The sequence below is a fragment of the Oncorhynchus gorbuscha genome, linkage group LG17 (assembly GCF_021184085.1).
Source record: "Oncorhynchus gorbuscha isolate QuinsamMale2020 ecotype Even-year linkage group LG17, OgorEven_v1.0, whole genome shotgun sequence".
In the NCBI taxonomy this organism is placed as follows: Eukaryota; Metazoa; Chordata; class Actinopteri; order Salmoniformes; family Salmonidae; genus Oncorhynchus; species Oncorhynchus gorbuscha.
This window is the reverse complement of record NC_060189.1, coordinates 41,159,043-41,175,233: the sequence shown is the minus strand read 5'-3', so window position 1 is coordinate 41,175,233 and position 16,191 is coordinate 41,159,043. Positions and strand designations below refer to the sequence as shown.

Genomic DNA, 16,191 nt, shown 5'->3' with positions numbered 1-16,191 from the left:
CTCAGGAGTAAATGTTAGTTGGCTTTTCATATCCAAGCATTCAGAGGTCGAGTCAGCAGGTGCGGTAGAGAGAGAGAGAAAGTCAAAAACAGCTGATCCGGGAAAAGGTAGCATGTCCGGTGAACAGGTCAGGGTTTCATAACCGCAGGCTGGATCAGCAGTACGACAAGTTGGACTGGGGACAGCCAGGAGTCATCAGGCCAGGTAGTCCTGAGGCATGGTCCCGGGGCTCAGGTTCTCCGGGAGGGGAGGGAGAATTAGAGGGAGCATACTTTAATTCACACAGGACCCCAGATAAGATGGGATAATTATAACAGCCTAAACGCATGAGATAATGAGCAGCATTAGTCACTCAGTTTCAAGAAATGGTTTCATACTATGTACAGTTGTGGCCAAAAGTTTTGAGAATGACACAAATATACATTTTCACAAAGTTTGCAAAGATATTTTTAGTCAGATGTTACTATGGAATACAGAAGTATAATTACAAGTGTTAAAGGCTTTTATTGACAATTACATTAAATTGATTCAAGAGTCAATATTTACAGTGTTTTTCAAGACCTCTGCAATCCACACTGGCATGCTGTCAATTAACTTCTGAGCCACATCCTGACTGATGGCAGCCCATTCTTGCATAATCAATGCTTGGAGTTTGTCAGAATTTGTGGGGTTTTGTTTGTCCACCCGCCTCTTGAGGATTGACCACAAGTTCTCAATTGGATTAAGGTCTGGGGAGGTTCCTGGCCATGGACCCAAAATGTCAATGTTTTGTTCCCTGAGCTACTTAGTTATCACTTTTGCCTTATGGCAAGGTGCTCCATCATGCTGAAAAAGACATTGTTCGTCACCAAACTGTTCCTGGATGGTTGGGAGAAGTTGCTCTCGGAGGATGTGTTGGTACCATTCTTTAGTCATGGCTGTGTTCTTAGGCAAAATTGTGAGTGAGCCCACTCCCTTGGCTGAGAAGCAACCCCACACATGAATGGTCTCGGGATGCTTTACTGTTTGCATGACACAGGACTGATGGTAGCACTCAACTTGTCTTCTCCGGACAAGCTTTTTTCTGGATGCCCCAAACAATCGGAAAGGGGATTCATCTGAGAAAATGACTTTACCCCAGCAGTCCTATTCCTGTCCCTTTTGCAGAATATCCGTCTGTCCCCTGATGTTTTTCCTGGAGTGAAGTGGCTTCTTTGCTGCTCTTCTTGACACCAGGCCATCCTCCAAAAGTCTTTGCCTCACTGTGCGTGCAGATGCATTCACACCTGCCTGCTGCCATTCCTGAGCAAGTTCTGTACTGGTGGTGCCCCGGTCCCACAGCTGAATCAACTTTAGGAGACGGTCCTGGCGCTTGCTGGACATTCTTGGGCGCCCTAAAGCCTTCTTCCCAACAATTGAACCACTCTCATTGAAGTTCTTGATCGTCCGATAAATGGCTCATTTAGGTGCAATCTTACTGGCAGCAATATCCTTGCCTGTGAAGCACTTTATGTGCAAAGCGATGATGATGGCACACGTTTCCTTGCAGGTAACCATGATTGACAGAGGAAGAACAATGATTCCAAGCACCACTTTCCTTTTTAAGCTTCCAGTCTGTTATTCGAACTCAGTCAGCATGACAGAGTGATCTCCAGCCTTGTCCTTGTCAACACTCACACCTGTGTTAACGAGAGAATCACTGACATGATGTCAGCTGATCCTTTTGTGGCAGGGCTGAAATGCAGTGGAAATGTTTTTGGGGGATTCAGTTCATTTGCATGGCAAAGAGGGACTTTGCAATTAATCTGATCACTCTTCATAATATTGATCACTCTTCATAACATTCTGGAGTATATGCAAATTTCCATCATACAAACTGAGGCAGCAGACTTTGTGAAAATTCATATTTGTGTCATTTTCACAACTTTTGGCCACGACTGTATATTATGCATATGATATGGTTTTATAATGCAATATGAATTTATATATTTTAAATATCTGCTTGTTTTTGTGTAGATTTGTCAGTGTTCCAAGAGGATGAAGGTATAGAGATGGATTCAGTCAGCTGGACTTCCAACACCAAACTCCCCGGCACCCAATCAGAAACCCCCATTTCCTCTGGACGCTTCTCCTCCTGGGTGACCTTCGACGATGACGAGGAGGACAAGCCCCACCACCTGGAGCAGCCATCCCACACACGATTGGATGATCTCGGCCACTTCCAGGATGCCAACAGTAACCTGATTGGTTCTCCTCCCAACGTTTGGAAGCAGAACGGGAACCAGCAGAACCAGAACCGCCACCTCCTGGACCTGACGCCAGACGGAAACCCTCCTAGATCCCTTCTGATTGAACCTAGAACCGCTCCCCTGCTCCCCGGTAGGACTAAACCTTACACCAAGAAGAACCCTTTCCTGTGTGAAGAGTTCAATGACATCCAGCCCTCTCCCATTAACCCCTTTAGTTCCTACTTTGACTGTAAACAGGAAGTGGCATCAGAGACGATCCAGAGTAATGGCTCCGCCCACCACCTGGAGAGCTCTCCCTGTGCCTTCTCCTTTAGCTCTCCTTTCTTCCAGTCTTTCAGCTCCCACAGCCAAGAGGCCAAACGAGAGTCCATTCTCGTCTTCTCTTCCGAGTTTGAAACCACCAGAGGAGAAGGGGAAGAGACAGTCAGCCATGTCACTCCTCCCTTAGACAGACTAGACCTGGATCAGCTGAGAAACCTCCAGATCACAGACCCAGACGATCCAGGCAGCCCTACTTTGCCTGATGACTCAGTGGAGGATGCGGAGGAGGCGAAGGAAGATGGGTTGGAGGGAGAGGATGAGGGCACCCCCTACCTCCCAGATCACATGACCCCCCAAGATGGCTGGGCCATGCTGCTCCGTATACCAGAGAAGAAGAACATCATGTCGTCACGCCACTGGGGGCCTATCTATGTCCGTCTGTCTGACGACGGCGTGCTCCAGATGTTCTACGAGAAAGGTCTGGAAAAACCCTTCAGGACCCTGAAACTGGACCCTCGCTACGAGGCGGCTGAGCACCGCCTGCAGAATTACGAAGAAGCCGGCCGCGTCCACACGCTCAGTGTGGACCTCGTCCAATACCGCGAGAAGAGGCGAATCCAGCCGAAGTCACCCGTCACCCACCAGCCAATCCGTGAGCAGCTGGTGAAGCTGGGCACCACCTGTTACCACGACTTCCTGAGTTTTCGTCATGCGCTGGTGGAGGTGCTGAGGCGGTTGCCGGCAGTGACAGGTGGGGCGTTGACGGGGTCGCCCATAGGGGCGGGGCTGACAGAGGAGGAGGTTCAGGTGGAGGTGAGGGACGAGTTCTACGGGACGGTCGCTGCGGGAGATGGGAGGATTCTGAAGCAGCTTGTGATGACTCGTGTGCACGTGCTGGCCTTCCTCTCTGGGTCGGCAGGCTGCCGCCTCGGACTCAATGATGTGCAGGTAAAAGAGAAGGAGAGCGTGTTAAAACAGACGTCCAGTTACGAGTGAAAGGGGAGGGTGGTTCATGTTGGGTAGCTTATAGGTGTGTGAAAGAGAGATTTTTGTAGGGATGACATTGGAACCATTGGATGCTGCAGAGGGGGAGACGGCTCAAAATATTGCTGGAATGGAGTCAATAGAATGGTATGAAACGCATCAAAAATGTGGGTTCCATGCATTTGATGCTATTCCATTGACTCCATTCCAGACATTATTATGAGCAGTCCTCCCCTCAGCGGCTTCCACTGAATCATTCGTATGAGAGGAGGATTTGGATGGTGAGATGTGTACACATCAGAGTATTGGCCCTGGAGTTCTGCAGACACTTATTCAGACAAAGATACAAACATTGAAATGCATGTACAGTTGAAGTCGGAAGTTTACATACACCTTAGCCAAATACATTTAAACTCAGTTTTTCACAATTCCTGACATTTAATCCTATTAAAAAATCCCTGTTTTAGGTCAGTTAGGATCACCACTTTATTTTAAGAATGTGAAATGTCAGAATAATAGTAGAGAGAATGATTAATTTCAGCTTTCATTTATTTCATCACATTCCCAGTGGGTCAGAAGTTTACATACACTCAATTAGTATTTGGTAGCATTGCCTTTCACTTGGGTCAAATGTTTCGGGTAGCCTTCCATAAGTTTCCCACAATAAGTTGGGTGAATTTTGTCCCATTCCTTCTGACAGAGCTGGTGCAACTGAGTCAGGTTTGTAGGCCACCTTGCTGGCACACACTTTTTCTGCCCTCGGGGCTTTTGTGATGGCCACTCCAATACCGACCTTGTCTTTAAGCCATTTTGCCACAACTTTGGAAGTATGCTTGGTGTCATTGTCCATTTGGAAGACCCATTTGTGACCAAGCTTTAACTTCCTGACTGATGTCTTGAGATGTTGCTTCAATATATCCACGTACTTTTCCTTTCTCATGAGGCCATCTATTTTGTGAAGTGCACCAGTCCCTCCTGCTGCAAAGCACCTCCACAACATGATGCTTCCACCCCCGTGGTTCACGGTTGGAATGGTGTTCTTCAGCTTGCAAGCCTCCCCCTTTTTCCTCCAAACATAACAATGGTCATTATGGCCAAACAGTTCTATTTTTGTTTCATCAGACCAGAGGACGTTTCTCCAAAAAGTACAATCTTTGTCCCCATGTTCAGTTGCAAACCGTAGTCTGGCTTTTTTATGGCGGTTTTGGAGCTGTGGCTTCTTCCTTGCTGAGCGGCCTTTCAGGTTATGTCGATTAAGGACTAGTTTTACTGTGGATATAGATACTTTTGTACCTGTTTCCTCTAGCATCTTCACAAGGTCCTTTGCTGTTGTTCTGGGATTGATTTGCACTTTTCGCACCAAAGTACCTTCATCTCTAGAAGACAGAACGCGTCTCCTTCCTGAGCGGTATGACGGCTGCGTGATCCCTTTATACTTGCATGCAATTGTTTGTACAGATGAACGTGGTATCTTCAGGAATTTTGGAAATGGCTCCCAATGATGAACCAGACTTGTGGAGGTCTACAATTTTTGAGGTCTACAATTTTTGAGGTCTTGGCTGATTTCTTTTGATTTTCCCATGATGTCAAGCAAAGAGGCACTGAGTTTGAAGTTAGGCCTTGAAATACACCCACAGGTTCACCTCCAATTTGACTCAAATTATGTCAATTAGCCTATCAGAATCTTCCAAAGCCTTGACATCATTTTCTAGAATTTTCCAAGCTGTTTTAAGGCGCAGTCAACTAAGTGTATGTAAACATCTGACCCACTGGAATTGTGATACAGTGAATTATAATTATTTATTTATTATTATAATTTAAATAATCTGTCTGTAAACAATTGTTGCAAAAATTACTTGTGTCACGGACAAAGTAGATGTCCTAACCGACTTGCCAAAACTATAGTTTGTTAACAAGAAATTTGTGGAGTGGTTGAAAAACAAGTTTTAATGACTCCATCCGAAGTGTATGTTATCTTCTGACTTCAACTGTATACATGAAAGTATTAAACCCCCCTCTTGATGTTGTTCCTCTAGGTCAAAGGTAAGGAGGTGGTCTCGAGACACGACATCATCCCCAACACCACCACCCGCTGGATCCGCTTACGTGACTGCGAGCTTCATGACGAACATGCAGACGAACTCGAGTTCCTGTCGTCACGCCAAGTTGTCTTCACACCGCCACCCTGCCGCCGCTTCCAGCTGCTCGCCTTCCGCACGGCCTTCGCTGAGAAAACCCTCCCCTTCACGCTGCGCACTGTTGCCTCCGTCCGCGGCGCCGAGGTCACCCTGCAGTCCTGGCTGCTGATGTCACAGGGGTTCTCGTCCAATCGGGACACGTTGAACCTCATCCCCTGCGAGAATGTGGCGGTAAAATAATAATAGAATATTGTGCCTCTTGCAGTTTTATTATTGAACTTCACTTCCCTCAGTCATTTGCTAACATTGATTATCATGCTTACCCCTAGATCCGCTACCCCATCCCTGAGATTTGGGCCAAGAACTTCCGTCGGGACGGGGTGATGGGGGAGAGGTCACTGAAGGCGAGGTTCAACAAGGGTGCCAGCTTCGGCACGGCGAGTACTTCCGGGTCAGAGCCAGTGATGAGGGTGACCCTTGGCACGGCCAAGTATGAACAGGCTTTTAAATCTGTGGTGTGGAGGCTCAGCCGCCTGCCTGACAAAAACTCTGGTAAGAAGTTGTTGGGGTCAAACTCAGTAAGAGAACTATTCCTATTCTCATTGTAGAAATGCAAAAAAAAACACAGCTATTTCACTAGCGGTGCACAAGCCTTTGGGAAGGAGTTTGAGGCGATACCCTGCTATTGTCACTGTGAAAAGGGCTAGATCTATATTTGCTTTACCAGTCACACCTGACAGCGGAGACATGGCTCATTTCAGACACTACGGGTAGGTTTCCCGGACACGGATTAAGCCTGGTCTAAAAACACATTTGAAATAGCTCTTTATCTATTTCACTAGGCGTAATCTGTGTCTCCATGTGTGGAGGATCAGGTCCATTCCCTTGTATTCTCATTCTTCCAACGATCCATTTGAGTTTTCATCACAGTGCCAGTCTGTATTAGTGGAGCTGGTTTGTAATTTCACCCAGCTCAGAGGGACAGGACATGGGGGATGTCTCTATTTCACCCAGCAGTGAGAGATTATGAACATTGATCTGTTTCTGCTGTCATTACACTGTGCAGACTGTCAATAGTCCTTACCCCAGGCACTGTCAATATCCTAGTGTGCGTATGTGTTATAGAGTTGTTTGTGTGTGTACATGCAGGCATGTATCCGTGAATGATTGCGTGCGCCTGTGCCCGTGTGTGTGTGCGCCCATGCACGTGTCTGTGCGTGTGCATGAGTTCGCCCTTGTGTGTGTTCTCCCTGGTCCCAGTCCAGTGTTGGTATGTCTCTGTCAGAATGCGGCCCCCTTCAGGCCTTTCAATAGGCTGTCAGCATGGTTGCCTGTCCTGAGTACTGATTGGCTAGTCAAAGCCCTGGCTGTCACCATGCATTACCTCACAAACCCACAGGCCACAGGCTTCTATTGTAAATACATGCTCTGCCACGGGCTGCTCCCCCCACCCCCACCCTCCCTTCTATTGTGGGCCCCTCCTTTTTTTCTCTCCCCCTTTTTCTTCTTTCTCTCTTTACCCTCTCTCACTCTTCGTCCCTCTCTCACTTTTCTTCCCCTTTCCCCTCTCTTTAGCCCTTGCTTCAGCTCCTCTCCCTCCTCCTCATCTCCCCCTCTCTACTTAACTGGGCCAAGCCTGCCCTCCATTTTCTCTCTCTCTTTCTTTTGTTTGCACCGTCTTTTGTCTTTCTGTCTGCCTTGCTTTTTCTTTCTCTCTCCTCCTTTGTGTTCCTTCTTCTTTCTTCATGCTCATTCGTCCCTTCGTTATATGTGTGCTACAGTCCACACGGTGATGCCAACTTTGGGGCTGTAATTCCCTGCGCCACAAATGAGAGAAGCATGGTGGTATGCTGGTTAACATTTCACTGCTACAGTCCTCTACTCCAACTGTACAACAGAGGATATTCTTTCTGACCTCCGACCTCACGGCACTTCCTGTTTTGACCCATCTTGGTGGCCATCCCGTCCGTGCTCAGTGTCATGATGTTCTTGGCACAACTCTCACCCTCTCTGTGGCCCTGTCTAGAGACAACTGCTCGCCCCTTCCCCTAGGTACTTCATGAAGACCGGAACGAATTGGATAGGCAAAGCAATAGTTGTGTTGTCGCCTGATAAGTTTGATGTAGATTTCAATGTTTCTTACAACTATCCAATCTGCACGTGTTTAGGGGAAAGGATTTGCTCTCCCTTTCTGTGGTGTGTGTGTGTGTGTGTGTGTGTGTGTGTGTGTGTGTGTGTGTGTGTGTGTGTGTGTGTGTGTGTGTGTGTCCTCCCACCGGGAGTGTCCTCCCAATCCTACTCGACCCAGAGTGATCGCTGATGATGAACGTGTGTGTTTGCGTTACGTGGTGTGTGTGTTGATGTGTTCGTCTGCATGTGTGTTTAATGTACGTTTGTGTCTCCCCCTGGCAGCGTTGGGTCACCCCCACACCTTCTTCTGTCGTCTGGAGCTGGGTTCGGACCGGGAGGTGCCAGCCTCGCTGCAGAGCCACCTGGAGGTCGAGTTTGACATGCCCGCCGCCTCTGCCTCCAAAGCCACCGTCCGCTCCCTCTCTGTAGAGGACAGGGCAGACGCCAAGAAGTGGATCAACTACAAATCACACTACTCCTACCAGGTAATAGACCAGGGTGTTTGTGCGTGGAGCTGTAGCCTTTTGTGAATGGGCTGACATGGTAAAATTACATACATACACGTTGGATGTCCTCCAAAACCTTCTGGCTCAGCTGCGGGAGCTGTTTTCTGTTGTGTGTTTGCCCGTCCAAACATGTAATTAGGCACGATGAGCAACCCCCTCTGGCTCCCACTAACAGTAGCTAACACGGTAGTCGGCACAGTTGCTGCAGATCAACACAAACAACAATTTAACGCAGGGCCTGTATCCACAAAGCATCGAGGAGAGTAGGAGTGCTGATCTAGGATCTGTCCTTATAGTTTTATTCAGAATGATCTATAAGGCTAAACTGATTATAGGTTAGCGCTCGTACTCAGAGATGCACAGCGCAATACAGCACAATAGCAGGATTGCCATGTTATTATACAGTGAGCTACACTATAGTAGTAATAATAGCAGTGGTTAAGTTATCCTAGAAGTATTTTAGGTCACAAGGACTATTTCAAATGAAAGATTTTTAAACAAGGTCAATATCCTTCACATTGGTTAATATAAAGTACATTGTAGAGACTGTGTGTAACAGGTTAATTCCCACGTGTACGCTTCGTAGAATGCTTCAAGAGCACAATTGAGCGTTAGACAGATGACAGCTGGCAAGGATCAGCTACTAGTGGTCCTATAACTAGCGTGGATAGCCAGAGCCATGTCCAACCCGGGGATCTATATCTACATCCAGGTCAAGCCAAGGCATTCGCCAGGGTCGACACCTCACCAGAACAACCTAGTTTACGTGGTAGGCAGCGCAACGCCACTAACCTCTGCTCAGACCTTCCGCAACCTCCGACTTCTCTCTTCTCTAAACGGAGACATAGATGGATTGTCTTGATTGTGTGTGGGAATGTAGCATACTATTTATCTGTCTCATCACTGATCTCACTGTACGGGCTGTGATTGCCACCTTGTGGCCAAAGACAATCGCACCTTCATTTAAGTAGAAGGTATTGCTCACTGATCTCTCGCTGTTCTTATACAATACAACTCTATGTCCATTTAGTTACAGCAAACAATGGAAATGTGTCTTCTGTTCCGTTCTCAACCCCCCCCCCCCTCCAGACAGCACATATCCCACATACAGCTGAGACGAGCACAGGGACAAGCTGCATTGCAGTTCTTGTTTTGAGACTCCGCAACAGATCTATGGAGATTTTTAGTGCTTATAAGCAGTAGGCCTCCATAGGTGTCCTTGTGTTTTTTGCCTTTCTGACCATGTCGCCCCTCCTGTCCCCCAGGTGCCTATAGAACAGAAGACAGGCGGCCTCTCAGAGAGCAGCAGCCCTACACTGGACCAGGACCAGCCTGGAGAATGTGCACAGCAGTGAACATACACACAGACAGACGGATGTAGGGAGGGCGGGAGGATTTGATGACTGCTTTTTTCACAGGAGAAGGGAGAAAAGTCACTTTTTGCACTTTGAAGAACTGTACCGGAGGACTAAGTTGGCTGATGTTTGTGCATAGATTGGATGTAGACTGAATGTATACTGGACATAACTGATTCTCGATAGGACATCAACTTGACATAGAATGGGTCTAGTGGTCGTAGACTGGACATAGACTAGATCTACACTAGACCAACTGGTTATAGACGGGTCGTGGACTGGTATGACTAGATGTACTGCCAACGGACAATTTATTAGGTACACCACCCCACTCACAAATGGATCGCTCCTACAAACAGTGAGTCATGTGGCCATGGCTTGCTATATAAAGCAGGCATTGAGGCATTCAGTTACTGTTCAGTTGATTGTTAGAATGGGCAAAACAAGTGACCTAAGCAACTTTGAGTGTATTATGATCGACGGTGCCAGGCGCGCCGGTTCCAGTATCTCAGAAATGTCCGGCCTCCTGGGCTTTTCACGCACAACAGTATCTAGGGTTTACAGAGAATGAGGCGACAAACAAAAAACATCCAGTCAGCAGCAGTCCTATGGGCAAAAACAGCTTGTTGATCAAAGAGTTTGAAGGAATCAGCAAGAATTGTGCAAGTTAACAGGCGGGCCACAATCAGGCAAATAACGGCGCAGTACAACAGCGGTGAGCAGAACGGCATCTCGGAACACACAACTCGTCAGTCCTTGTCATGGATGGGCTATTGCAGCAGACGACCACACCGGGTTCCACTCCTATCAGCTAAAAACAAGAGGAATCCGCTCCAGTGGGCACGCAATCACCAACACTGGACAATTGAGGAGTGGAAAATCATTACCTGGAACATGACAGTGAGTTCAGTTTACTTGAGTGGCCTAGTCAGTCCCCAGACCTCAACCCAATAGAGCATCTTTGGGATGAGATGGAACGGACTGTTCACAGCATGAATATACCGCCATCCAATCTGCAGCAACTGCGTGATGCCATCGCGTCCACATGGACCAACATCCCTGTGGAATGTTTCCGAGACCTTGTAGAATTCCCCAAATAATTCAGGCTGTTCTGGAGGCAAAGGGGGGTCCGACCCGGTACTATATGGGTGTACCTAATAAACTGGTCGGTGAGTAGATTCTGCTTTGTTGTAGACTAGATATAAACTGGACTAAACTGGTTGTAGAATGGATATGACTAGATGTAAACTGGATATACTCTACTTAAACTAGTCGTAGACAGGATATGACTAGATGTAAACTGGATATAGACTGGACTTAGACTAGGGAAACTCATTAGACAGGAGGCTAGTTAAGGATCTTGCTTTGTTCATTTGTTTATTTTCTTAAAAATGCTGATTTGGGCAGACTAGTCTTACTGAGGGAGAGCTATTAGTTTTATATGATGATTCATTTATTGTGAGTGGATCGGCTTGGCCTTGTGGTCTTACCCCATTGGGGTACAGCAAGGGCAAAGTTACAGGTCGTTCAGATAGAAATGCATTGCGCAGAACAGATGATTGTCTGTGAGAGTCAAATATTGCGGTATGATGGGGATTAGTCTGACATTGTAAAGCCTGGCATTTCAGTAAACCAGGACATTGAGATAAGTGAAATAAGTGCCAGGAGTACAGTCATTACAGTCTTAGTGGATTTCATGCACTCTTGAGGCTAATCGAAGCACTAGCTAATGTGCTTCTACAGTACGTGTTTGCTTCAGTGTTCATTGACCTTCCACACAATTCTCAATCAATAGATTTAAGAGGCTTACATTAGTTTACATAGTAGAGACAAAATGGCTCTTCAATATGCCCCCCCCCCCCGTGTCAGTGTTGGTTCAGTATTCGACTGAATGCTCTTGTGTTAGGTGTTAGGTAAGCATAAATGCTTTCTGCTTTTCTCTCTCGCAAAGTTGAATGTTCTTCCAAAAGGTCTTACAGGTACTTCAGTCCTGTCATTTCACATAGTCGTCTTAACCAGTCTTTCCGTGAGTTAACAACAGTCAATACTGCAATTGGTGATGATGATGATGATGATGCAGAGTTCTAATACGCCAATGACAACATACTGCAGTTTGGCTATTTTGGCTGTACTTGGAAACTGCAGCATTTTTTTTTTTAAATACATTTTTTGTTTTTATAAATGTGCTTTACATGTACAATGTGCATCCATCCGTATTACTAACATTGACTCAATGTGAACAAGATACTGTATGTACAAAACATAACTATATTCTGCAATGGACTTCATCTGCAGGTCTAAACACTGATGTCCACTTGTTTCTAGCTGCTCCGTTGTGTAGTTGATCACAATTGTAGGTTACTGTTGTCGTTCAGTTGGTATATTTTGTACAAAAAAAATGCTTCTTTATGAAAATGGCCCTTACTTGAAGCATCTCAAAACATCCCTTAGCAGAGGGAATTTTGTTCTCAACAGCGCAATAAATCAAACTCAACAAATGTACTGATAGGGGGGGGGGTTGTTGTTGTTTAGGACAATGCACAATGTGTTCTTGTAGCGAGGAAACATGAAATAATTAATTGTAATTATATAGAGAGTGAATAGTTTATATATTTTTTCTTCTTGATGATTAACAAGTTTTTCATGTAAAATTTTGTCAAGTGAGTGGAATGGTAGAAAATAGGTCTTACCGGGATCTGGGTTACCTAGTTTACCATCTCTGAGGGAAAAAAGAAAAAAACATGGACATGGGTAAATCCAGATCTGGATGGGAAACTATTCCAGAAAATCATATACAATAGAAAATTTGAATAATTTGAAAAGATGGTTTCAAGCTCAAGATATCTAGACTTCTTTTGAGACCTCATTTGATTTTCGAAGAAAAGCCTGTTGTATAAGCCCAGTACATTTCAATGGTTTTCCAAGAAAACTTGAACTCCTTAGAAAAAAAAAAACAACAACATTGTTATTTTTATTCTTTATGACAAAACACCATATGACTGTGCTCTGCTTCTGTGTACCTAAAAAGATGCATTGTGGGTCATGGGATTAGTCTATTTTGGTAACATGGTTTTGTGTTCCGTACATGGCAACTGTTTATATCATTAGCTGCAACCTGTAAATAATCCATTCTGCAACACTAGACGGATAAGATCTGTACCTTTGACAGATCCAATTGGAGTACTCAAGAATGCTAGATGTATATTTGCTGAAAATGATACTTTAAACTGGAAAAAGGAATTAAATATATTTTTCTCTTTTGAGTATTGCTTTTTACATTTTTTTACTAATAACTCCAGGAGGCCCTGCAAAACAAAATATCACTAACACACAACAGACAGTTTCGACAATCCTAGAATACACACTAGCTATTCTTGTGAATTCCTTTCTCTGTTGTTGCTTTGTTCTCTGTTGCATTATTCCTCACACAATCTGTGAGTAGCTACATTTTCTTCTTATTTACAATGACGGCCTACCGGGGAACAGTGGGGTAACTGCCTTGTTCAGAGACAGATTTTTACCTTGTCAGCTCGGGGGATTTGATCAAGCAGCGTTTCGGTTACTGGCCCACCGCTCTAACCACTAGGCCACCTGTCGCCCCACTAGGCTACCTGCCGCCCCACTAGGCTACCTGCCGCCCCACTAGGCTACCTGCCGCCCCACTAGGCTACCTGTTGCCCCACTAGGCTACCTGTCGCCCCACTAGGCTACCTGTCGCCCCACTAGGCTACCTGCTTCAGTTCCATTCTTGTCCAGTTCCAGTCAACTCAGAAGTTCTATATGCAACATGAATAAAACAAATTACATCAGATATAAATTATTTATATTGTCAAATCTGATTCCTCAATTCAACATTTACAAACTGGTAGGTCATCATAAAAATAAAAAATGTTTTATTGTCATACCGGCTAGATACAGTGAAATATGTTGTTTTACCGGGTCATCCATAGTACGAGGTTCGGGAACCACCGCCCCCAATCAACTGGAGAACCAATAGAATCCAGCCTCTCTCGGCTGTGGTTCTCATTCTCCCTGGTGCGTGGCAACACCTTGGATTCCCCCAGTTCGATGACCTGCTCCTTGGTGTGTCTACGTTCTCTGCTTCTGAGGAGCGCCAGGATTTGGGTTCCAGGACGGGGGACCCCTTTGCTCCTCTTGCCCCCTGCGGAGTTGCCCATGACGTGCTGTGCTCCTCGTTAGAGCTGGGCCTGGTGTTAACACAGACCCACGCGGCTCAGCAGCATCAGGACATCCCCGTGTGGAAGGCAGAGGATGGGGGAAACCAAAAACCATTAGAGAGATGCATGAGGGAACTACTTGAGAAGAGCTTGTTGGATCTAACCTAAATGAACAAGTACCATCAATAGAGACTGCTCTTTCTGAACTTTTAGAGAGTCCATAGAAGGAGATGGGCGCCAGACACAAGTTGAAGATGTGCACGGCCATATGTTTGTGAACGATGTGAACGTAGCACACGCGCACACCACAAACGCCAACACATTCTGCGCAAGCAGGGCTACCACGTAGACCATGGCGGGCGTTCGAGTCTGTGTCCATGAGCAGACCGATAACTCTCTTGTAGCTAACACCAGACACAACAGCCAGCTAGCATTAGCACCGCTACATGGCGGTCAGTGTGTAGACTGACAGCTCTCTGGCGAACAATGTGAGCGCCCCGGCCAATTGGCAGCCGGCGTCAGTCGATGGCGTAGTGGAGGTACACGCCCATATGGAGGTCTGCCAAGGCAAAGTTGCATAGGTGGGAAGTGGACGATTGTCAGTTTGTCATGGCTGGTCAGCAAGATGAACAGTACCAGGAGGTTAGCAAGGACGGCTAGCAGGCTGACCACCGACACCTGCATGAACCCCAGGCTCATCACGACCTCACAGGGGTTGAAGGTGTCCCAAAGGACCTCCTTGGATCGCTGAGTTTTGGCAGAGCTGGTCAGGTTGCAAATTATAGACTCCACGTGTCTAGAATATTAACGATCCACATGAGCATGGTCCCATACAAATAAACTAATAGGTTAAATACAGTCGCTAGTGAAAGTCTACAAACCCCTTGCACAATCTTCACGGTTTGCCTTAAAATTGTATCTAAAAAGGAATTACATTTTTCCTACTGATCTATAGACATGATAGACAAATGTCCTAATTAATATAAAATAAAACATGAATACTTATTGATTGCGTATGTCTTCACACCCAGAGTTAATATTTGGTGGAACACCTTTTTAAAAATAAGATTGTACCAATCTTTACACATCTCTGTACCCCTGTGAGTCTAGGAGGTTGGGGGAGGGGATATTGAATTGGGCCTTTAGTACGATAGCCCAGAGAAACACAATGAATAACACATTCATAAATGGCAAAAAAAAAATATCATAAGAAGTGTCTGTCTTATATCTAGGAGATATTGGAAAGCTCAAGAAATACAGTACATGAGAAAAAGTATGTGAACACCTGCTTGTTGAACATCTCATTCCAAAAGGAAGCCCCAAACCATAATTCCTCCTCCTCCATCAAACTTTACCGTTGGCACTATGCATTGGGGAGGGTAGCATTCTCCAGGCATCCGCCACACCCAGATTCGGCCTTTGGACTTCCAGAAGGTGTGATTAATCACTTCAGAGAACCTGTTTCCACTGCTCTAGAATCCAATGGCGCTGAGCTTTACACCACTCCAGCCGACGCTAGGCATTTGCGCATGGTGATCTTAGGCATGTGTGCGGCTGCTTGGCCATGGAAACCCATTTCATGAAGCTCCCAATGAAGAGTTCTTGTGCTGAGATTGCTTCCAAAGTCAGTTTGGAACACGATAGTGGGTGTTGCACTCAGCAATCCCGTTCTGTGAGATTGTGTGGCCTACCACTTCGCGGCTGAGCCCTTGTTGCTCCTAGACGTTTTCAGCTCACAATAACAGCACTTACAGATGGCCAGGGCAGAAATTTGACAGTGCCACGTTGAAAGTCACTGAGCTCGTCAGTATGGCCATTCTACTGCCAATGTTTGGCTATGGAGATTGCATGGCTGTGTGCTTGATTTTATATACCTGTCAGCAACAGGTGTCGCTGAAATAGCCAAATCCACTAATTTGAAGGGGTGTCTTCATACTTTTGTACATATTGTGTATGTGGAACGGGGTTGTCTAAACCTCAACTAGAACATTTCCTGACTTGATCAAGGAGAGTTGTTGTCCACACTCCTCGTCTGGTGTAAAGTTGAAAGCATTCAAAGCATAACCATGCAAGAGGAGAGTTAGAGCTTGGTCATGTCCAAGTTTCACAACTAGAAATAGTTACTTTCTTGACAAAAAGGGACGCCGATACTATGTGAATACGGTAACGTACATCCCCGAAACACCCATCAGACAAAACTCATCTTTTTACAATGCACCAGGCGAATCTTAATGTCCCAACCATTCAACATGAGTTTCTCTTAGAATAAAATGTCACTGTATTTAAGTCCAATGATTCCAAATATTGCACTATCCGGTGAATTTGCAGCCCCTTTAGTCAGTTCGCTGTTAGCCCTTGCAGGGTAAGGTCACGTTAATATGCCCCTCGCTGTGTCCTTGGAAAACAAACCC

The 16,191-nt window shown here is 45.9% G+C and overlaps 1 protein-coding gene across 3 annotated transcripts in view; it reads left to right on the top strand.

Moving 5' to 3' along the window:
- Window positions 1-12,865, top strand: part of ston2 (stonin 2) — a 65,396-nt gene extending 52,531 nt beyond the window's left edge. For all 3 annotated transcript variants that reach the window (XM_046308107.1, XM_046308108.1, XM_046308109.1), the window contains 5 exons: window positions 1,996-3,437; window positions 5,510-5,842; window positions 5,941-6,163; window positions 8,024-8,226; window positions 9,513-12,865. In XM_046308107.1, coding sequence (XP_046164063.1) covers window positions 1,996-3,437; window positions 5,510-5,842; window positions 5,941-6,163; window positions 8,024-8,226; window positions 9,513-9,602 — 2,291 coding nt within the window. In that variant the 3' untranslated portion in view covers window positions 9,603-12,865. The remainder of the gene's footprint in view (window positions 1-1,995; window positions 3,438-5,509; window positions 5,843-5,940; window positions 6,164-8,023; window positions 8,227-9,512) is intronic.
- Window positions 12,866-16,191: the final 3,326 nt, after the last annotated feature.